Below are 25,705 nucleotides of genomic sequence, written 5' to 3' on the forward strand. Positions count from 1 at the left end.
AGTTAAATCTGTGAGAGGCTTTCAGGAGAGTGAGTGACATATTATAAAATTAATGTACCATCATGGCAAGATATGTAAACACTCAGAATCTATGGAGAGAGAACTCTGGTGTGAAAACGTGATTCCATTGCAGGGGACAGGGCCCAGAATAACATGAGCACCTAAAGATACTTCTCAGTAAAGAGAAAACATCCTAAAATGGTCGAAGTTAAAACAAGAACACCTAGAGGTGGGGAGGTGAAAAACTGTATGAAGATTGTGAAGGACACTTTGGATTGTCCTGGGGAGAGACTGAGATGGGTTTGCTCAAGGGTGCCTCTGCTTTTTTGTATATTCCTCTGATATTCATCACTTCCAGACTAAGGTTGATTCATTAAGATAAAAGCCGGAAATCACGACAATATCAGCTGCTTCAGTCTAACATCTACATTAGCAGGAGGATGAAGTTAAACCAGGGTGGACATTTCAGCAAGAAAATGATCCAAAACACAGCCAAGGAGACTCGCAATTGCTTTCAGAGAAAGAAAACCAAGCTGTAGAATGGCCCAGCCAATCACCTGACTTGAATCCAATAGAGAATACAAAATAAAGCTCAGATTTGATAGACGAGACTCACAGAAACATCAAGATTTTGACACTCTGTTTGAAAACTCACACCTGAGCAATGCACATGCCTTCGTTCTCAAAGAGGCGTCTTTAAGCTGCCATTTATTAAATTGAATTTATTTATTAATCCTCAAAAAAAGAGTTTTGAAATCCCTTCAAATCAGCATAAAATAATAACCCACAACCAACTCAACTTTCACATGCAACAAATCACTCATCAACAAAACCCTGCGTCTTAATGACATGTTGCCTTTGTTCTCTTCAAAGAGCACTAGCGCATCTGTCTGTATAGCGCATGGCTAGTGGTGTTAGCACAGTGCAAGACACTGAATGTGTGACTCTGCTGGATTTCTGGCTTCTCTCTGATTATTCGCGAGCAGGAGTTTGAGCACTAATGGCGTCCCAAGACACGCTGACACAGACAGAGAGACCGAGGAAGACAGACCGGCTTCCAGCTGAGATCAAAACTTCAGCCCTTCATCTCCTCCAAACCCTGCGCGACTCGCATCCAGAGCGACGTAGAGCGCTAAAAACTCATTAAACCGCTTCATCTGGAGATCATCTACAGCCTCAACCCTCCAAAACCACTCCAGACAGAAACTTGGTTTCCATCCTAACGTTCCATCGCAAAAAGTTTCCCGCAAAATAAAGGAAAGAAAATAAAACGAGTTAGGGGATTTTCCATTTAGTTGTTAGAGTGTCTGATTGTGGTATTGGTAACCTAGCAACCGCATCACTAGCAGTGTTAGGTGTCACTAGTTGTCACTGTAACAAAATTTCCTTTCCATTGAAAAAAGCTTCCAACAAACCCTGCGCAACTGATGTACAGGGCTCATTAAACAGCTTCATCTGGTGTTCATCTACAGCATTAACCCTCCAGAACCACTCCAGACAATAGCTGGGCTTCCATTGTAACATTAAATTGCAAAAAGTTACATGCGAATTAGCTGCATTTCCATTAAGTTCCTAGAGTGGCCGACTGTAGTATTGGTTACCTAGCAACCAACAGTAAACAATGCAAGCATAATAGAGTCAGGTGGGTGTCACGTTTGCTACATCAGAGTTTATTCGGCAAATGCGTTTCCATCTTATGTTTTTCACATTAACACTTTTTTTGATAGCTAATGTGAGCTAACGTAATTTTTTTTGGCGAATTAAGGAATTTTTATTCAAAATTTGCCATTGCCGTTGTAATAATAAATTATACAATTATTATTTACTATTTAATAATTATAAAAAAATCAATTTCAAATGCTAACTAATGTGTAAAAAATGTGTATGAGTGGTTAGGCTGACATATTTGTATGTGATGCTGATACTGATGCTACAATGCTTGTCCTCAGGCCGCCTGTGACATTAGCTCTCTGGGCTACATTACCATGCAAAATATTCTCACACACACACACACACACACACACACACAACAGTGTGAAATGGCTAAGCTTGTCCATTGTTAAAAAAATGCTTGTTAATTGTTTGTAAAACAATTACTTTAAAAGAAAAAAGATTTTTGTTTGCCATCTTAATGTATGCTATCTTAGAATTAGCAATCAAGCAAACACAAGAAATCTGTTTGTGTAAATTGTTCATAATGCTATTCACATAAAACAATTAACATTAGCATTTTGTCTCAAAGTCTCAAAAGAAAGTACATGTTAATGTGAGCTAATGGTTTGTAAAGCGTATTAATAACTTGCGAATTAGCATTAGCATTTTAGCATACTTTGACAAACAAAAAACTGAAATGAATTATGTGCAGATAAACTGTTGTTTTGTGCGCAAAAAAAAGTATACAACCAAACTTTTCGAAACAACAAATGAGTTAAGCTCACTTGAAGTCTACATTAACAAAACCGTGATGTTTTAAAACAAAAAAAGTACAAATTAGAAATTTAATCGGTGGGATTATCGTTTATACAAATTTGCAGTAAATAGTGTGATCATTTTGCAAATAAATGTGTAAATATAGAGCAGTGATTTTTAACGCAAACAAAATACATTTGTAAATGTTTTTAATGGTTTAAAAATATTATAATAACCATACTAATAACTCGTACTAACTTAGCACTAGCTTTTTAGCATATTTTGATATAATGTGTTTTGTGTGCAAAAAAAATGGCACATAGAAAAACTTTACGAACCTACAAACAAGTTAGGTTAACATGAAATCTACATTACCAAAATTGTGATGTTTCGCACATATATATTTATACAACAGTTCTGTTCGGTTCTTGAATCTGATTGGCTAATAGTTGTGCGATATTCTGTAAATTTTGACAGATATTGCTGCTGTTGGACAACATAATGTACTTGAGGTTTTTTAGTCAAGAATGTAGTTGTTTAGATTGCAACTATGCAGTTTATTTATAAGGATAGTGCCTATTTTAAATATTTATAATTCCAGAAAGACCATTAAATTGTCATTGAGCAAAGACAGTTGATGCTGACCATCCACAATATGGCAACAAAGACCACATAATAAGCCTTTAGAGGAGGAAAACCCCTGCATTATTTTAAACTAGAGCTGAGGTAAGTGAGATTAAGTCGATCTCTCTCTTTTGTGTATGTTGTAGTGCTGTATTTATACCACAGTAATCTGGTAGTGTTTGCTTTGGCTTTTTCGGGTTAATTATTGTGATCCTCCGGTTGCAATAGAAATACTGGGAGATCTCTGTAGACTGATGGCATTTCATGCTGTTCAGCCTTATAATCTTAAAATGTGAGCAAAATCAGCTGTTTTGTCATCACTTTAGACATTACGCTAGAGAATCATTCAAACACTAGCTCTAAAGTGACATTGGTGAAGTAGCAACTGTTTCTGCTGTTCTGACGTCAGCTGTAGATGTGAAGGAATGGCGGAAGTAGTTCCTCTTACAAAAAGAATTTTATATCTCTCTGATTTTCTTTTTTATATACATGATTGTGTCGTCGAACTGTTGTATAAACGTAATATTACACTCGTAGCAGTGCGATGTGGCTGTATATCATCACTGGTGAGACACTAAGGCACTCGGTCTGCAACCTTGTGCCAACGCACGCCTCCCACCAGTGCTGATAGACAGCCATATTACACTGCTACGAGTGTAATATTGCTCATATATATATATATATATATATATATATATATATATATATATATATATATATATATATATATATATATATATATATATATATATATATATATATATATATAAATTAAAACAAGATTTTGACATTTAATTAACAGGACAGTCGCTTATACAAGTTTGCAGTGATCATTTACCAAATAAATGTGTAAATATATAGTAGTCAACATTTTAACACAAACATAAAAAACGTTTTTAAAGCTGCTCCAACATTTGGCACGTTCAACTCAAGACTGAAAACACATCTGTTTAGCTGTGCCTTTACTGAATGAGCACTGTGCTATGTCCGACAGATCGAACTACTATGTTTTTCTCTTCTTTTTAATTCTTTTATAACACATTTTATCAGCTTTTATTTAATTTTATTTCTATTTTTACCATTTCTATTATTTGTTTTTATTTCTCTTATACTTGTTTCTTTTATTCCTGTTTATGTAAAGCACTTTGAATTGCCACTGTGTATGAAATGTGCAATATAAATAAACTTGCCTTGCCTTGCCTATACACTAGACCCTATATAAGCAAGTGTAATGAATGTCTATAAATCATTCGTTAAAACATCTATATGCAAATCGATATACGATGTTACAAACCGCTGACACAGAAATTCACCGCAGTGTTCGTTTATTGCTGACGTGAGTTCCTAAAATCCTCATATCTGATGCTTGTACATTTTTTCGTCTCTTTTTGGCATCCTTTGACTCTCCTCTTTCACTGACAGCATGAGATCTCTACAGATTGCGTTTGGCTCGATATAAACAGCTCTGCTGGTTTTGCTATGGATGCTCTGATCTCTATAAGCTCCATCAGATACGGTAACCATGGAGACGGCAACATCACTACACACACACACCGCCTCATATACACAGAGCTATATATAGATATTTATTCAGTCAAACCGTAAAGATGAAGATGGCATAAGACTTCTGAAGAAACTATATTAGCATTTGTAAAGAGAAAAACTTAGAAAGTATATTAGTGGGAATTATTCATTCATTCATTCATTCATTCATTCATTTTCACTTCAGCTTAGTCCCTTAATTCCTCAGGGGTTACCACAGCGGAATGAACCGCCAACTCATCCAACTTATCATTTGTTTTACGCAACGGATGCCCATCCAGCTGCAACCCAGTACTGGGAAACACGCATACACACTCAGACACAACGGACAATTTAGTTTACCCAATTCCCCTATAGCGCATGTGTTTGGACCTGAGCACCCGGAAGAAACCCAAACGTGCATAGGGAGAACATGCAAACTCCACGCAGAAATGCCAATCGGCCCAGCCGGGACTTGACCCAGCGACCCTCTTGCTGTGAGGCAACAGAGCTAACCACTGAGCCACCGTGTTGCCTATTAGGGATTATTATTTTGGGTAATAATTAAAGTAGTGAACTGACCCTGTCGAATGGGATGCTGTACTTCTTGAGGATTGAGGGAGAAATGAGGGTCATCTTATGTCGGAGAAACGCGTCACAGCCCTGAGAGCTTCCTGGGAAAAATCCTGAAAAACAGTAGAAAAATACAAAAGATCAACACAATTATTTATTTTTAAATATATATATATATATATATACATACACACAAATAGATTTCTTCAACACATTTCTAAACATAATAATTTTAATAACTCATTTCCAGTTACTGATTTATTTTATCTTTGCCATGATGACAGTGAATGATATTTGACTATTGAATATATTGAATATTTGGTATTTTGATATTTTTCAAGACACTTCTATATAGCTTAAAGTGACATTTAAAGGCGTAAGGTTAGGGTAATTAGGCAAGTTATTGTATAACGATGGTTTGTTCTGTAGACTATGGAAAAAAAAAACTAGCTTAAAGGGGCTAATAATTTTGACCTTAAAATGGCTTTTATTCTAGCCTAAATAAAACTAATAATACTTTCTCCAGAAGAAAAAAATATTATCAGACATACTGTGAAAATTTCCTTGCTCTGTTAAACATAATTTGGGAAATATTTAAAAAAAGAAAAAAAAAAAGGGGGGCTAATAATTCTGACTTCAACTGTGTGTGTGTGTGTATATATATATATATATATAGGTTTTAACAGCTTTAACCAGGTTCTGACACAGTAAAATTGTATTTAAAAAAAACATGCAAAAGAATTACATACACGAAGAAAGCCATATGCACACGATCGATCCGTGTTGAATAGTCTGATTGACACTAGGATACAAGAGTTCTTAAGTCTATTCCGCTTCCAGCTGAAGGTTCTGTATCTTCAACCAGAAGGTAAGAGATCATAACATAGGAAGAGTACATGAGATGGATTGTTCAGAATTATTTTCATTTCATTCAGAGTGCATTGCTCATAGAGTGTTTGAATACTGGTAAAGGTTATATACAGTGTAAGTCAGAATTATTCGCCCCCTTAGATTTTTTTTTTCTTTTTTTAATTTTTCCCAAATGATGTTTAACAGAGCAAGTAAATTTTCACAGAATGTCTGATAATATTTTTTCTTCTGGAGAAAGTCTTATTTGTTTTATTTCAGCCAGAATAAAAGCAGTTTTAAATTTTTTAGAGACCATTTTAAGGTCAAAATTATTATTAGTTATTGGAAATGAATTATTAAAACTATTATGTTTAGAAATGTGTTGAAGAAATCTGCTCTCCTTTAAACAGAAATTGGGAAAAAAATAAACAGGGAGGCTTATAATTCTGACTTTAACTGTGTGTGTGTGTGTGTGTGTGTGTATGCATGTATATATGTATATGTATATATATATATATATATATATATATATATATATATATATATATATATATATATATATATATATATATATGTATATATATATATGTATATATATATATATATATATATATATATATATATATATATATATATATGTATATATATATATATATGTATATATATATGTATATATATATATATATATATATATATATATATATATATATATATATATATATGTATGTATATGTATATATATGTATATGTATATATATATATATATGTATATATATGTATATATATATATATATATATATATATATATGTGTATATATATATACACATAAATTCCTGTTTTACATTTTTAATTTTCATAGCTCCCAAGAATCCTAAAAGGTCCACATATTGACAAATAACATTATGACAGCTGTTTTAATGTTGAAGTATGATTGAATTGCCTATGATTGATTTGCGGTTATTAAAATAGTTTGACGACAAGCAGGAAATGTTCATGGGCCAATGACATGACCACACTGAAATGGTCTATAGAGGCATTTTAGCAGTTAGTATGCATGTGTGTGAGGACAGTATATAAAGACATATTAGCATTTATATATAACATGTTAGCATTTTAGCAGTGAGTGTGGTTATTATATAAAAGGCATATTAACAGTTAACGGTATTCAGAATCATTCTAAAAAGGCATGTTAGCAGTTAGCATATTATCCGTGAACGTGGTCATTTTAGCAGTGCGCATGAACAGAATATAAAGGCATTTTAACAGTTAGCACGTTAACAGTGTGCATGGTCAGTATATGAAGGCATATTAACAGTTAGCATGCTAGCAGTGCGCATGAGCAGAATATAAAGGCATTTTAACAGTTAGCATGTTAGCAGTGTGCATGGTCAGTATATGAAGGCATATTAACAGTTAGCATGTTAGCAGTGTGCATAGTCAGTATAAATATGCATTTTAACAGTTAGCATGTTAGCAGTGTGCATGGTCAGTGTATAAAGGTATTTTAAGAGTTTGCATGTTAGCAGTGTGCATGGTCAGTATATAAAGGTATTTTAACAGTTAGCATGTTAGCAGTATGCATAGTCAACATATAAAGGCATATTAACAGTTAGCAAAGTCATTATATAAAGACATTAGCATTTTATCGTTGTCAGTATTTGAAGGCAAACTAATTGTTAGCATGTTAACACTGTTAGGCTAGTATAAAAAGACATATTAGCTGCTAGCATGTTAGCTGTGTGCTTGGTCATTATACAGAGGCAATATGAGTGACGCTTCAGACACAGAGGACAGAGAGATGCACGAGGCTGATTGCTAGCGTAACGTGTAATTGTGAGTTGAAGGTTAGCGCTGTAAAAGCTGCACTGAATCATCTGAAAGCCTTTAATCATCATAATTATCAGCCCACAATCCACAATATGGGTCATCATTAAACACCGGAAACGTCTGACAGTCACAGCTACAACGCTCGTCTAGCATTAGCGCTTACACACTTTAGTGGGCATTCCAGCTTAAACGTGTCAGACGGAGGGTCATTGTCATCTGGACTGATGCACATCTGAGGTTGAGTCATTTTTTTCACCATCACCTTCGCTAACAGTGTGTTTATTAAAAATACACAATGCGCCAGGGAACACTTTTAGCTTAGCTTAGCATAGATCATTGAATCGGATTAGACCATTAGCATAAATGAAACGTTGCCATTTTCTAGGTTAAAACTACCTAGAAATGCTACTCTGTGTACCAACTACAGAAGAGTCAAGCTTTAAATAGGAAAATTATCAAAATTCTTTAGATATTAGAAGCTAATGGTCTAATCCGATTCAATGAACTATGCTAAGCTAAGCTAAAAGTGCTACTGCCAGACACAGAAATAGGCTAGATAGATTAAAAATGGTAAAACTCAACTTTTTAACTCTAGTTCGGCTGTAAAAGTGAAGTGTTCATTTAAAGTTTTTCCCTTATAGACTTTAAGGCCAATATTTGAGTCTAATCTCACGTTTATGCTAACGATTCAGTCAAAAACATCTGCAATCATAATGGTTTATGAAAACACAACACTGAAACGATGTGAAAAAGGTCTAGAATGTACACCGAAGCCTCAGATGATCACATCATCGTAGTGCTCATTGCGATCATATTGTAGCTTAGCATAGATCATCGAATTGGATTAGACCATTAGCATAAATGATAAGTTGCTATTTTCTATGATGAAACTTGGAAAAAATACAACTCTGGGTACAAACTACTGAAAAGTCAAGCTTTAAATAGGAAAATTATTTAAATTATTTGGTCATTTTGAATGAGATGCTAATGGTCTAATCTGATTCAATGAACTATGCTAAGCTAAGCTAAAAGTGCTTCTGCCAGACAGAGATTGGTTGAATGGATTAAAAATGATAAAACTCAACCCTGTTTAACTCTAGTTCGGCAGTTAAATTAGTCTAATTCTTATTAAAAAGTGGTGTGATCCTTTAAAGTTTTACTTTTTAAGGCCAATATTTGAGTCTAAGCTCATGTTTTTGCTAGCAATTCAGTCAAAAACATCTGCAAACTTAATAGTTTATAAAAAAAACAACGCAGAAATGAAGTAAAAAAGGTCTATAATGTAAACCAAAGACTCAGATTATCGCAGAGCTCATAGTAATTGTAGAGATTGTAGCTTAGCATAGGTCATTGAATCAGATTAGACCATTAGCATAAATGAAAACTTGCTATTTTGTATGATATTACTACCTAGAAATGCCACTCAAGGTAGTAACAACAGAACAGTCAAGCTTTAAATAGGAAAATTATTGAAATTCTCTGATCAATTTAAAGTGAGATGCTAATGGTCTAATCAATTTCAATGAACTATGCTAAGCTAAGCTAAAAGTGCTCCAGCTAGACCAGGAGAACGGCTGAATGGATTAAAACAATGGTAAAACTCAAATTTTTACCTCTGGAGGAAGTTATAAAATGAGTCTATTACCAAAAAAAGTGGACTGTTTCTTTAAAATTTAAGTCTTTAAGGCCAATATTTGAGTCTAAGCTCATGTTTATCCAAGCAATTTAGTCAAAAACATAATGCCATTTCATAAACCATAATGGTATATGAAAAAAACAATGCAGAAATGAAGTAAAAAAAGGTCTATAATGTAAACCGAAGCCTCAGATGACCACAACAGATCGTAGAGATTGTAGCTTAGCATGGATTGAATCGGATTAGACCATTAGCATAAATAAAAAGTTGCTATTTTTATGATGATACTGAGAAATGCTACTCTAGGTACTAAAAACTGAAGAGTCAAGCTTTGAATAAAAGATTATTAACATTTTTGAATGAAACATTTTTCAATGAACTACGCTAAGCTACGCTAAGTGCTTCTGCTAGACATAGAGACTGTTCAAATCAATTTCAGCTGTCAAATTTGTCAAATTCTTATTAAAAAGTGAAGTGCTCCTTAAATGTTTTAGCCTTTAAGACCAATATTTGAGTCTAAGCTCATGTCTGTGCTAGCAATTTAGTCAAAAACATCTGTAATCTTATTGGTTTATGAAAAAACAATGCAGAAATTAAGTGAAAAAGTCTATAGATGTAAACTGAAGCCTTGGATGATCACAACAGATCACAGAGCTGAGTGCCGTCAGTCACAGCGACTGATAATAAACACATGGACAGAAGCTCTGTCATCTGTTAAGAGCACTAGACTAATTCATCTGCATTTATGAAAGGATATCAAGTGGAGGAGTTTACATAAAGCATCAAGAGCGGTTCAATCGCAGAGTGAGAGTCTGACTGAGCTTTCCTGAACTGTGTTTAATAATTTTCCTGACTCATTAAAATGCAATACAAATACACTTAAAAATAATGTAAGGAAATATCCAAGTTACACACACAGAATCATTTATTCAAAATGTAGTAAATTAAAAAAAATACAAGAAAAAAAACACTTCTGAAATATTTATTATAGTAATTACTGATAATTATGCATAATTAAAAGCAACTAACCCCAAAACTAGCCCACATTCTTTAACTTTATATTGTTAGTGTATGCAATTAATTCATATTACTGTCACGATCACCAGAGATCTAACATTTGCAGATCACTGGAGAACTACAATTCCACCACTGAATCGAACTACAACTTCTAGAAGTCATTGCTCCAATGACTCATGAAACAGCTGACAGCCACCTGGACACTGATACACACACAGCTGAAGTTCATTATTGAATGATCACATGGATCACATACACTCTGGGCTGAGTCTTGTTTCTGATTAGAGCATCACGTAAGCATTATCCTTGTCTTGCCTTCCTGTGTTTTTAACCTTTGCTTTTGTTTTGCCTGACCTGACCATGTCATAAAGCATGAATCATCTCAGACTGGTTTCTTGAACATGACAATGAGTTCACTGTACTCAAATGGCCTCCACAGTCACCATATCTCATTTCAATTGAGCACCTTTGGGATGTGGTGGAACGGGAGATTCACATCATGGATGTGCAGCCGACAAATCTGCAGCAACTGCGTGATGCTATCATGTCAATATGGAGCAAAATCTCTGAGGAATATTTCCAGTACCTTGTTGAATCTCTGCCATGAAGGATTAAGGCAGTTCTGAAGGCAAAAGGCTCCAACCCGGTACTAGTAAGGTGTACCTAATAAAGTGGCCATTGAGTATTTAATTAAAAAGACAAATTTAGTTTTGAAAGGGTTTACACATATATAACCGAATGTTTAATAACAACCAAATAAACTTATTTTAGAGTACCCTAAACTGAAGTGTTTTTTTGACCAACCAAATAGAAACGGAGAGGCAGAAAAGGTTGCGTTTCAGCTGCCATTTTGTTGTCTGAAAAGTGTATGTTGTGTCTTATCTCAGCGCAGCTTCTAATGGGCCGCGTGTTAAAGTGGGCCGGGGCTGTATGTGTGTGGTTCATGGTTCTTCATCTCGCTGTAGTGTTTTGAAGAATACGCACACACACGCGCGCACACACACACACACACACACACACACACACACACACACACACACACACACACACACATACATACACACACACGCACGCACGCATGCACTCTCGCAGCCTCAGATCTCACGCAAACACGTCTTCACATCTCACAATCCAAACAACCAGAGGGAGACGCCAGGGCTTTCCTAGACAGAGACTCAAAACTTGCAGAGGATTTTCTGCCAGCGCTGGTTCGCAACTCGCTCAGGATTACGCCTATGTTTCCTCAAAAAAAGCAATTGGGGTGGAAGTTATACAGGAAACAGGATTTTATTCTGTTTAAGGGGGATGATAATAATAAATTATAATAATAAAAACCTGAATTAAGAAAGTCATTCGGGAAAGCACAAATGGAAGCATTTTCCTTAAATTTTAAGATTTTTAATTATTGCACACAATCTTCTATATATATATATATAAATGCGAATGTTTGTTCTTTTAAGCACCTTAAATAACTAATAATAATCAAAACAGTGGTTCATAAAAGCTATATGCTATATTTAGGATATTTCAAGAAGTATTCCTCTCAAAATATGCTAAATTAAGCATATAGATTTTTATGAAACACTAATTTGGTTCATTTGAGTAATTTAAGGCACTTAAAAGAACAAAAATTCCCATTAATTTCATATAGAAAATTATATTCACATTTACGCTCCCGTACCTTTAGGATTTGTATCTATGTAAATGAGCTTAAAAGCAGAAAAAACAATGTGGAAATGCTTAATTTGTTTTTTAAGTTGAGATTTTATTCTCATTTCTTCAAGCTTACCTTTAAGACTCGTATATGTAAATGAGTTTAAATGAAGCTTGAACATTCTATTAAACATCTTCAGTTCCTAATGAATCAATGAAATCGGAGCAATAAAAACAATGATATTCTACCTAATTTTTCCACATATTTTGACACTATACCAGCAAAAAAGCAGCTTGAACATTTTGTGAAACATCTCATTTCCCCTTTTGTGCAAAAAGAGGAAACTTTGAAAAAAAAAAAGTATATTATGTAAATCTGTATGATGCATTTAAACAGCCTCTTTCCCATTTCAGCCAATGGCAAGAGAGCAGCTTGTACATTTTTGCGAAATATTTCAAATCTCATTTGTTATTTGCACCAAAGGAGAAAAGATTGTAGGAAAATTTATTTACTAAGATTCCCTAATGGACCATTTTGTTTTCTATAATTTATAGTTAGTTATATATGTTTTATAGTTTTATTTTAGATTAGATTCAACTTTATTGTCATTACACTTGTACATGTACAAGTACAAGGCAACGAAATGCTGCTGTTGCACTCCTGGTTAGACCTAAACTGCAAGTGCATTAGCAAGTTATGAAGTGCAATTATAGAGAAACAATGGGTAATATTTACAGATGAATGTACTGTGAATATTATATACATCTTGTATTGACTATGATCAGAGATTTACAATAGATGAATGTACAGGTTGCTTTTAATAGGTATGAATAGATATGAATATAGCTATAAATGTATATGTGCAGTGTCTACGTACAACTCAAAATGAATTAGCGCAACAAAGTGCAATGAATATGTACAGTTTTAAATGTGCAAATATTAAATAGTGCAGTAACTATGGGGAGTATGTACATTATATTTATATTTATATTTATATTTATATTTATATATAGAGTGCCCTACATACATACTACATACATACATACATACAAACACATGTTAATGTGTTTAAACAGCCTATTTCCCATTTTAACCAATGGCAAGAGAGCAGCTTGAACATTTAGTGAAATATCTCCATTCGATTTTTCCATAGACCATTTCAATGTGGTTTGGTCATTGGCCCATGAACATTTCCTGCTTGTTATTAAACTATTTCATAACTGTAACAAGAGGCAATTCATTCATAACTTGATGTTAAAACGGTTATCATAACATTATTCATCAATATGTGGCTCTTTTTGGATTCTCGGAAGCTATAGAAATTAAAAATGTAAAACAGAAAATGTTGGGACCACTGTTTTTGTTTACATCCCTCAAAATAGTTTATTCTTGAAAGTAAGTTAAGAAGCAAAAGATTTTTTCTCAGTTGTTCAGACATAACTTTAAACCTGTATGTGTGCCTGGGTTTAAATGCAGCTTGAACATTCTATTAAACATATCCATGATGATCCTGATGAACAAATAAAATCGGAGCATAAAAAAAAAAACCTGGTTCCTACTTCATTTAAGTAGTTCTTATTTAATTCTGACATTTTACCCTTTATGGTTTTTCAGCGCAAAAGAGCTAAAACAGAGCTTGAACATTTTGTGAAATATCTATTTTTTTGCACCGAAGGAGGAAAGTTTGCAGGAAAAATACATGCTTTAAAATATATAAATTGTAGCTTTCTTCTTGTAGGGGGTGCATTTTAAATACACACATGCATGCATACACAATATGATATTTTTTGTTATATATTTATATAATACAACATAATATACACTCCCCGGCCACTTTATTAGGTACACCTGACCAACTGCTCGTTAACGCAAATTTCTAATCAGCCAATCACATGGCAGCAACTCAATGCATTTAGGCATGTCGACATGGTCAAGACGATCTGCTGCAGTTTAAACCGAGCATCAGAATGGGGAAGAAAGGGGATTTAAGTGACTTTGAATGTGGCATGGTATTTCTGAAACTGCTGATCTCTTGGGAATTTCATGCACAACCATCTCTAGGGTTTACAGAGCATGATCCATGTTGGCGCAAATGCCTTATTGATGCCAAAGGTCAGAGGAGAATGGCCAGACTGTTTCAAGCTGATAGAAAGGCAACAGTAAGAGTTCAAATGTACTGAAATGGCCTTCACAGTCACCAGATCTCAATCCAATAGAGCACCTTTGGGTTCTGGTGAAATGGGAGATTCACATCATGGATGTGCAGCAGACAAATCTGCAGCAACTGTGTGATGCTATTGTGTCAATATGGACCATTACCTTGTTGAATCTATGCCATGAAGGATTAAGGCAGTTCTGAAAGCAAAAGGGTCCAACCCGGTACTGCTAAGGTGTACCTAATAAAGTGGCCAGTGAGAAAAGCTGTATAAAAAATGTATATCATATATATGTTGATGCATTTAAACAGCATTTTTCCCATTTTAGCCAATGGCAAGAGAGCAGCTTGAACATTTAGTGAAATATCTCAAGTTCTTGAAAGTAAGTAGTAAAAGATTCATTCTCAATTCTTTAGGCATAGCTTTCAGACTCGTGTATGTAAATGAGCTCAGTTTTTAAATCGGCTGAGGCACAAGGTTTCGTTTCAGCGTGAAGACACGATAACAAACGGATGTGAGGTCTTACCTTGCGCCAGCCTCTCCAGCCTCTTGCCGTGCTCGGGAGGAATGGCATACCTGCGGTGAAGAGGAGGAAAAAGCTAGATCAATTAATGGGATCAATAGAAAAGAGGAGAGAGGAAGACACTGGAGGGACGCGCAGCGAGACGCCTCTGTGAGAAGCAGCCTCTGATCATCACAGGCTTCTTCTGCAGCCCTCCGAAAACATAAAACACAGCCGATTCTTTGCTCCGAGAAACACACAAAAGCACAAATTTCACCCCTATTTCACATTCAGCAGTCATACGCTAGTTTAAAGACAAAAGTGCTCAAATGTCACTAAGACAAAGCCTGGAAAATTACAGCGCGCCAGCCAATTTACTTCCCCTAATCGGCTCAAACATGCGCGCTAATAATTTTCCAGCCCAAATTGCAGACGGTGCTGCTTTAAATTTGCAATGATTTTGGTGCGTGGTGCGCTTTACTGAAGGGTTCAATTCGCTTGACGTTGTTATTGACATTGTCTGTATTAGTCTAATTATTTCCTCAAGTTTCCGGAGAGCCGAAACCCTCCTGAGGCTCCCGAACGCAAACGTGAATCCGGTGCATCACCCTTCCCTGAGCACCGGCTCCAAAAATAAATAAATAAATAAATCACACTATGAGGAGGAACAGTGTGCATTCAGGACAGCGCCACACTGCCCTCCACTGGCGGCAGGTGGAGAAAAAACTGAAAGGGTTTTATAGGCGAACGCCACTTTTTTGGGGAGTTAAACACAGGCCAATTTCACAGCAGTGGTTTTCTCTACACGGACGCGGGATCATCTGAAAGTCAGCTGAATACCAAGTGGACAGATTAAAAGGTGGTGTTTGTATGCAGCTGACGGGACGTACAAGAAGAGGTTTGTGCTTCATTTAAGTGTGTTGAGGCTTCTTGATGAAAAAAGTTGGAAAAGAAAGCAAATGATTGGGGATGGAAACTGAAAGAGCACCATGGTTTAATGTGTGTATGACTGAATGGGAGACAAGCACAGGAGCAAAAGAGACTAAATAACATGTATACAAGTGGAAATACAGGGCGTCATGGTGGCGCAGTGGGTCGCACAATCACCTTACAGCAAGAAGGTCGCTTGTTCAAGCCCCGGCTGGGTCAGTTGGCATTTCTGTGTGGAGTTTACATGTTCTCCCCGTGTTCGCGTGGGTTTCCCCTGGGTGCTCCGGTTTCTCCCACAGTCTAAAGACCTGTGGTATAGGTGAATTGATAAAGCTAAACTGTCCGTAGTGTATGTGTGTGAATGTTTGGGTGTTTCCCAGTCTTGGGTTGTGGCTGGAAGGGCATCCGCTCTGTAAAACATATATTGAATTAGTTGGTGGTTAATTCCGCTGTGGCGACCCCTGATTAATAAAGGGCATCCGCTCTGTAAAACATATATTGAATTAGTTGGTGGTTAATTCCGCTGTGGCGACCCCTGATTAATAAAGTGACTAAGCTGAAAAAAAAATGAATGAATAAGTGGAAATATGGGTCTGAAAAGTGCTTAATTTGGGGGTTCGACCTGGTGTGGGAAGAAAGGGCAAGACTCTAGTCCAGGGGTGTCCAAACTCGGTCCTGGAGGGCTGGTGTCCTGCATGGTTCAGCTCCAACTTCCTTCAACACACCTACCTGGAACTTTCTAGTATACCTAGAAAGAGCTTGACTAGCTGGTTCAGGTGTGTTTAATCGGGGTTGGAACTAAAATATGCAGGACACCGGCCCTCCAGGAACGAGTTTGGGCAGCCCTGCTCTAGTCCTTTGAGATTCCTCAAGAACCACCAGTATAAAGAAATTAACAAAGTTTCCAACAAACATGGTTTGAGACATGGATACTTAGGTTCCCGGGTGTATATAAGAAATGCACCCAGTTACCTTGTTTTAAGACCCAGGAAACAAATATGTACTTCACTTCCCAGTAGAGGTGGGAAAAATTTGAGCCAGGTTCTGGAAAATATCAGATTTTCAGTACTTATTTTAATTGATGCCATGCCCACTGACTACCTGCATGTGTGTGTGTGTGTGTGTGTGTGTGTGTGTGTGTGTGAATGAAAATGAGTGTGAATGAAACACAACTAGCAAAGCTGTGTGGGTTTATGGAGACATTGGCTATTTTTAGCTCTGGGTTCACACCACGGGTTTCCCCTCATGTGCATTTGACGACATTTGTGCTGCATGGCAATGATTCAGCTCTTTTGCATTTGCCTTGACTTTGTATGTAACTTACTCAAACAAATAGGCTACTTACTTCCACGTTAAGTGTGAACCCAGCAATAGATGTGCTACCACCCTACAGTAACGTCAGTAAAAACAAAGCATTCGGTTAGCTTTCGACCACGGCGATTTGATATTTCATTTGTTTTCCTTCGGCTTAGTCCCTTATTTATGAGGGGTCGCCACAGCGGAATGAACCACCAACTATTTCAGCATATGTTTAACGCAGCAGATGTCCTTCCAGCTGCCACCCAGTACTAGGAAACACCCACTCACACACGCACTCATACACTACGCCCAATTTTACTAAATTCTCCTATAGCGCATGTGTTTGGACTGAGGGAAACGAGAGCACCCAAAGGGAACCCACGCTAACACAGGGAAAACAAGCGAAGTCCACGCAGAAATGCCAACTGGCCCAGTCGGGACTCTCGCCAGCAACCTTCTTGCCCTGAGGCGACCGTCTTGCTGACCATTGAGCCACCATGCTGCCTCGATTTGATAGTTTTGTTCTGGAACTGCTTCATTTACAAATTCCCCATGGCTCCTGAAATTGATGGATGCTAGTCTTGGCCCTGGACTCCAAGATTTGATTGTTTGAAAACAAAGCAACCAAAAGTTGCAGAAGGTGGATTCGATCTGGAACTCTCTGGGGAAGACGGCAAGTATTGACGAAAATCACACCAGGGCAGCTGAAGTCAAGCCAAATCTGTGGGGGTTCGACCTGGTGTGAGTAGAGAGGCAAGCCTCTAGTCCTTTGAGATTCTTCAAGCACCACCGGTAATAAGAAATTAACAAAAGATTTCCAACAAACATGGTTTAAGACACAGATACTTTGGTTCCCAGGTGTATGTAAGCAATACAACCCATTTACCTTGTATACGACCCAGTCAAATTTGGCCTTGATCTTGGGACAGGTCTTCAAAAGTTGTCTTATACACTAAACAGCATCAAGGTTGCCTACAAACCTGCACTAAATATTAGGGGTGAGAATCCCTATGTAGCAGAGGCCAGCTAGTGAAGTGCTGTGCAGGTAAACCTCACTCCTCTGACCTCTAAAGGTGCTCTAGCGACAGATGCTAGAGGCCATGGTCCTCCTTGGTAGAGCAACCGACTCAAATGTGGAAAGTCGCCAGTTCAAATCCAGCTGAGAACGGGTTGGGTGGTTAAGGACTGGTGGGCTTACACCAACAGTGATACGATGTTATCAAAATACTAGTTTGTGACACAATATTAATGTAATCTTAAATATATTGTGAAATTCTGTGATATATTGCAATTTAATACCTTCTCGCAACTTCAAATGATGTCGCCAAAGAACAACTCTGTCAATAAATGGTCACACTTTATTTTGATGGAGCGTTTGTTGAATTTAAGTTACATTGCAACTATTTCTGATTAGATTATAAGTAGACTGTTAGGTTGTGGTTAGGGTTAGTGTAAGTTGACATGTACTTGCAAAGTTTCTTATAGTCAGCTAAATGTCTGTTGAAGGAGCAGTATCAACAGATATTAAGCAGACAGTCTACTAATAGTCAAATGGACCATCAAAATAAAGTGTTACCGAAATACATAATAGATGTTATACAAAGTTCATCCATCTCACTAAAAGGTTATTGCTGGTATCGTCAATGAAATGTTATAAATGTTGTATGGAGTTTTCTGCAATGCAACCATGTTTATTTTACAAACTTACTGCATACTTACTCCCAAAAAAAAAAAACCAAAAGAAAAACTCAAAACCACTAGGGAACTTCAAAAATGTATTGCAATTGTCAACCGAATCGCATAAAACATTGGTGATATATAATGATATAGGTGTCTGTGTGTCGATATAGTATTGCTGTGGAAAACACTGCAATACTATGCTGTTTCAATATTTTCCGACACCCCTACTAAACATGGAAGCAAGGCACTTCCCATGTCTTGCATTTATTGACCGCATTGGGAACTGCCCCAAAACACCAAAGATAGAGCCATCGAGTAATCGAAAATCTTCCCGCAACTCCTCTCAAGCGTGAACTCTAAGGACACTGGTAGTAGTAAATTCAATACGGTGTTCGAGATGCCACCACAGATCAATAATAATTAGGTGCCTATTTCTTACAGATAAAAGCCGGATCTGATGAGTAGCGGTAATTAGGGTACAAACGCTTCCTGCCAGCAGGAGTATCTTTTCACCTCAGTAACCCCGCCCGATCAAGCTGACAGTAACTCTATCTGGCAACCAAAAGTTGCAGAAGCTGGATTCGATCTGGAACTCTCTGGGGAAGACGGCAAGTATTGACGAAAATCACACCAGGGCAGCTGAAGTCAAGCCAAATCTGTGGGGGTTCGACCTGGTGTGAGTAGAGAGGCAAGCCTCTAGTCCTTTGAGATTCCTCAAGCACCGCCGGTAATAAGAAATTAACAAAAGATTTCCAACAAACATGGTTTGAGACATGGATACTTTGGTTACCGGGTGTATGTAAGGGATGCAACCTATTTACCTTGTTTACGACCCATGAAACAATTCTGTACTTCACTTCCCAGTAGAGATGACAGAAAAAAAACTATTCATTCATGAATCGCTCTCTAAAAATCCTGAATGCATTCCCAAAGTTTCAGAATCAATTCTGTATTCAATTTAGATACAGAAAGAGCTTCAGCTGGAACCAGGTCAATAATCAATCATCGGACCAGCTTCATTTGACCAGTGTTGACAAAATTATGGTTTTCCACCAGTAGAGAGGGAGACTGGAGTGTTCTGGGAGCAGGAAGAGAGGAAGGATTAGCAAAAGACCTCAAATTGGAAATCAACCTTGTGTCACCGTGTGCACTTTGGTGATATACGTCAGTGCACTTTACCACTAGGCTATCTGCACCAACAATAACTACTCACACTGAAGCAACCGGGCCAGGGCTGGCCAACTGAATTGTGCCTGTGCCCGATTCGGAGCACTCACACTTGTCAAACGAACTGGTAAATGCGCCTAGGCACGGTTCGCATAGCCTAGTGCGAGTACACCCTAAACTTACAACCTTTACAGGTCCTATAAAAATGAAATGTGCATTTTAGTTCAATGTGTGACGTAATTGGAACTGAAACCTCAATATGGGGGTGGGAGAGAGTAGCTCCTCCCCATTTAAAAAAAAAGATGTTTGAGCTTAAGCGCAAGAGGAACTTGAAGTGGGCAGGACATGTCAGATGCAAATGATTGGTCAGAAGATTTGATGAGAAACGGAAGTATGAGGTGTCAAATGAAAAAAAAACATTGATCCATTTAGGCAGAAGTGCCACAGCCATATCATCCTGCAGCCCAAGACCGGTTACTCACTGAAGCTAAGCAGGGCAGAGCCTGGTCAGTACCTGGACGGGCGACCACATGGGAAAACTAGTTTGCTGTTGAAAGTGGTGTTAGTGAGGCCAGCAGGGGGCGCTCAACCTGCGGTCTGTGTGAGTCCTAGCGCCCAAGTAATGTGAAGGGGACACTATACTGTCAGGGAGCGCCGTCTTTCGGATGAGGCGATAAACCGAGGTCCTGACTCTCTGTGGTTACTAAAAATCCCATGGAACGTCTCGTAAAGAGTAGGTGTATAACCCTGGTGTCCTGGCTAAATTCCCTTTATCTGCCCTTACCCATCTCCCAATCATCCCCATCCACAAAATTGGCTCGATCCCTGTCTCTCCACCCCACCAATAGCTGGTGTATAGTGAGGTCACTGGCGCCATTGTCCTGTGGCTGTCGTCGCATCATCCATGAGGATGCTGCACACTGGAGGTGGTGTGTAGAGACCCTCCTCATGATTGTGAAGCGCTTTGAGTTTATGGCCACACATGAGAAATGCGCTATATAAATACACACATTACATTACAGAAGTGATGACCTGTGACAAGCTTTGGATACATCTCCTTAATGCAAATTATGTCACTGTTTTGGGGCACACTAGATTACAGATATCCTTAAGACTAACATATTGACAATGAGACCTGAAAAACTTTATTTTGATATCAAGGGACTTTAAAGAAATCCAATGTAGCAATGTAGGTCAAGGATCGCTTTTGGAATTGAATCATGACCCCCAAAATCTAAATTGGATCGTGAAGTCTCTAAATATTTCCTGCTTACTTCCCAAATGCAGTTTCTCTCTCCTGTTCCATGACACCGACACAAAACCCCTACCTGCCAAACGGCATTGACGCCACCGGCAGCGTTAAGATTTTATTTGTCATCATCTTGAAGAGGACAGGAACAAGAAAACAAGCAATAAGACTCAAGCCATCCCCTCGGCTGTGGCGCTCCCTTTCACAGCAATTATTTCCGGCAGCGTGCGCACCACTTTGGGCCACTCCGCAATCTTTAAGAATCTGACACTAGATCTCAGGAGGCGGCGAGAATTATGACTTTGATGGGAGGAGAGTTGGAGGCGAATGAAGTTAATTTCACAGTGGCTGAACAGAGGGTTAGGCAAACAGCTACCACACACACACTTTAACATACTGTAATTACCAGAAAAGTAAAACCGATTCAATTTCAAAAAGCAGAAGGGGGTGTTTTTGGTGGGGAGGACGAGCGCACGCATAGTTGCATTAAGCCGAGTTGATGGGTGAGTAAATTTTCTCCTCTTTGCTTTTTTTCCTTTCTCTCTTTCCAAGCAAGAAAGTCTTGCCGTTTATGCAGGAGAAGCTGCGGAAAGTTAACTTGAGATAAGGCCTCCAGAGAGCGAGGGAAAGAGAGAATGCTTAGCTAGAGACATCAAGAGCTAACACTTCAGAGGGAGAGATACGAGGACACAGAAGAAATGGAGACGGAAAGATACTCAGGAGAGCAAGCAAGACTTACGCAAGACCTCTCAGAGAATCACGGTTTTGCAGTCGTATCCATTTGGATACCTGTGCGCCCCCGAACATGGTATGACCCTTTTACATGATTCACGTCAACGCAATTCAAGAGGGGACGAGCGTCAAGCAATTGCATTAAATCTGGGCCTAATGCAACTTTTAAAACTGCAGTCCTTGATGGTACTGCGTCCATTTGCATTCACTGTTGAGGGTTCCCACGTCTTTTGATTAGGGATTAAGACTTGAAATACATTTCATTCAAGCACTTCCACATTAAGATTCTCACCATTTTGCAGTTCCAGGACCTTTTTCTATCCTAGAAAACATTTGCTTTAAAGTTCTCTGATGTTTCTGTGATGGTGGGACCCCTGCTGTTTACCGCGTATGCTTCCCACTTTCTAAAATAATAAAACCTTCCCTTTCATGATGCAATCGATTATGCTTTTCAAGCCACGAGTGACGCATTTGTTGAAGCCCGGCACTTTAAAGATCCCACAAAGATGCGACAATAACATCTTTAACCCCTTAACGGTCACAGTCCCGCTTAGGTTTGCTTCACTACACTGCCATTAAATCTTAATCTAATCGTGACAAACCATATATCATAGGACAAGACTTCTGAATGCATATTTTACAATGTTTTGGAAGAGTAATAGATCAAAACCTATTTACTGTCACGCTACAAACTGTGAGACTATTTGCAGTTGCATATTTAAACCATAAAGCAATCATAACAACCTATATATTATTTAAAGGCCTAAAATCTTTCATATCTGGTGATGGATATCGATAGACATTACTGAGCAACGGTTATTTATTCAAGGATACCTAGAGTTATTTGATAAAACATGGGGCGACACGGTGGCTCAGTGGTTAGCACTGTCAACTCACAACAATAAGGTCACTGGTTCGAGTCTCGTAGTCTTAGTTACTTTTATTTATGCATTACCGGATTAGCCAAATCATATTTTGATTTCATGTGCATTTGTCCCTCTGTGTTCTGTTCTGTCATAGGTTAGTTTTTTATGTATTGTATTTTATATGTATTATTATTGTCTTGTTATTTTCTCTCTCTTTATTGTAGTTTTGTTGTAGTTCTGTAAAATGCAAAAAGCGCGTAAGTTAATGTTTAAACAAAGGAAAAATGTTTAGAGAGTTTAGATTCTCTGTCCGAGCCCAGACTTGACCAGACTCAGATATTTCCTGCCACTGTTCATTAAGATCCATGTGAACTAATTTCTGTAGTTCCAACAACTCAAGATATTTCTCCAATTTCCAGATATTTCTCCATGAATTTCCAGATATTTCTCCAATTTCCAGATATTTGTCATTCAATATCCAGATATTTCTCCGTCAATTTCCAGAAATTTCTCCATCAATTTCCAGATATTTCTCTATGAATTTCCAGATATTTCTCCATCAATTTCCAGATATTTCTCTATCAATTTCCAGATATTTCTCCATCAATTTCCAGATATTTCTCCATCAATTTCCCGATATTTCTCCATCAATTTCCAGAAATTTCTCCATCAATTTCCAGATATTTCTCTATCAATTTCCAGATATTTCTCTATCAATTTCCAGATATTTCTCCATCAATTTCCAGATATTTCTCCATCAATTTCCAGATATTTCTCCATCAATTTCCAGATATTTCTTCATCAATTTCCAGATATTTCTTCATCAATTTCCAGATATTTGTCATTCAATATCCAGATATTTCTCCATCAATGTCCAGATATTTCTCCTTCTATTTTCAGATATTTCTCCGTAAATTTCCAGATATTTCTCCATCAATTTCCAGATATTTCTCTATGAATTTCCAGATATTTCTCTATCAATTTCCAGATATTTCTCTATCAATTTCCAGATATTTCTCCATCAATTTCCAGATATTTCTCCATCAATTTCCAGAAATTTCTCCATCAATTTCCAGAAATTTCTCCATCAATTTCCAGATATTTCTCCATCAATTTCCAGATATTTCTCCATCAATTTCCAGATATTTCTCCGTCAATTTCCAGATATTTCTCCGTCAATTTCCAGATATTTCTCCGTCAATTTCCAGATATTTCTCCGTAAATGTCCAGATATTTCTCCGTAAATTTCCAGATATTTCTCCGTAAATTTCCAGATATTTCTCCATCAATTTCCAGATATTTCTCTATGAATTTCCAGATATTTCTCCATCAATTTCCAGATATTTCTCCATCAATTTCCGAATATTTCTCCATCAATTTCCAGAAATTTCTCCATCAATTTCCAGAAATTTCTCCATCAATTTCCAGATATTTCTCCGTCAATTTCCAGATATTTCTCCATCAACTTCCAGAAATTTCTCCATCAATTTACAGATATTTCTCCGTCAATTTCCAGATATTTCTCCGTAAATTTCCAGATATTTTTCCATGAATTTTCAGAAATTTCTCCATCAATTTCCAGATATTTCTCTATGAATTTCCAGATATTTCTCCATCAATTTCCAGATATTTCTCCGTCAATTTCCAGATATTTCTCCGTCAATTTCCAGATATTTCTCCGTCAATTTCCAGATATTTATCCATCAATTTCTAAATATTTATCCATGAATTTCCAGACATTTCTTCATCAATTTCCAGATATTTCCTCATGAATTTCCAGATATTTCTCCATGAATTTCCAGATATTTCTCCATGAATTTCCAGATATTTCTCTGTCAATTTCCAAATATTTCTCCATCAATTTCCAGATATTTCTCTGTCAATTTGCAGATATTTCTCCGTCAATTTCCAGATATTTCTCTGTCAATTTCCAGATATTTCTCCTTGAATTTCCAGATATTTCTCCATCAATTTCTAAATATTTATCCATGAATTTTCAGATATTTCTCTATCAATTTCCAGACATTTCTTCAACAACTTCCAGATATTTCTCCATGAATTTCCAGATATTTTTATCAATTTCCAGACATTTCTTCAACAATTTCCAGATATTTCTTCATCAATTTCCAGATATTTCCTCATGAATTTCCAGATATTTCTCCATGAATTTCCAGATATTTCTCCGTCAATTTCCAAATATTTCTCCATGAATTTCCAGATATTTGTCCTTCAAACTGATTCATAAGTACACAGATGATACTGTGATTTACGAACATAATAAAACAAAAGAACTGGTGACTCAAATGCATCACCACAATGACGAAAATTTTGATTTAATTACTTCTGTTTAACATAAAATGATCAGAAAAGTGGCTGTTTTTATTTTTAAAATGTTCACATCTTTGTTCAACGAGTGGGCCCTTTCTTTTTCGAAATCCTTGATTGGCTACTGCTTTACAGACTGATTAAAAGACACGAGACACACACAGACTCGCTTTGTGCGACAACTCGAGACACTGACAAAACAGCTGCACGTAATGAACGCTCAGTTTGAGAACAACGGGAGCTTCTTCAAGACGACACAAGCCAAGGGCATCGGGGAGTAGTGCGCAAGTATGCAAAACACACTTGCATCCTTCACGAAAGGGAAGAAAAAAGTGACGTGCGCATGAGGGAGAAGATAAAACACCATAAACTAGAAAGTGGAGAAAGAGCAGAGGGGGAAAAAATGTCTTTTGGCAAGCTCGCATGTGAAAAAAGAAACCCAAAAGCAGGTTTATTTGAACTCATCCAGCACTGGAAACACACCCAGCTAGAAAATGGTGTATCCTCAACCTTAAAATACAGTATTAAAACAGTCTCCCCTTGAGTACACTGAGCAAACTCGAAAGAAACAAACAAACGTGATTTAGCGTTCAGTTTAGGGATGCTGTGCTTGGTTCATGTCTTTAAGTGAGCTCAAAATGGTCCCTTTACTTCACATTTATATGAACAACAACATGCCAAATGCTTC

At 37.2% G+C, this 25,705-nt stretch overlaps 1 protein-coding gene across 1 annotated transcript in view; it reads right to left on the reverse strand.

The window, feature by feature from the left end:
• The window catches only part of kdm4b (lysine (K)-specific demethylase 4B), a 101,187-nt gene that overhangs the window by 51,269 nt on the left and 24,213 nt on the right, over positions 1-25,705 (reverse strand). The window contains exons 6-7 of the mRNA XM_056447399.1: positions 14,794-14,843; positions 5,137-5,240 (exon numbers count right to left, since the gene is read on the reverse strand). Of these exons, the coding sequence (XP_056303374.1) occupies positions 5,137-5,240; positions 14,794-14,843 (154 nt within the window). The remainder of the gene's footprint in view (positions 1-5,136; positions 5,241-14,793; positions 14,844-25,705) is intronic.

The sequence above is a fragment of the Danio aesculapii genome, chromosome 22, assembly GCF_903798145.1.
Source record: "Danio aesculapii chromosome 22, fDanAes4.1, whole genome shotgun sequence".
NCBI lineage: Eukaryota > Metazoa > Chordata > Actinopteri > Cypriniformes > Danionidae > Danio > Danio aesculapii.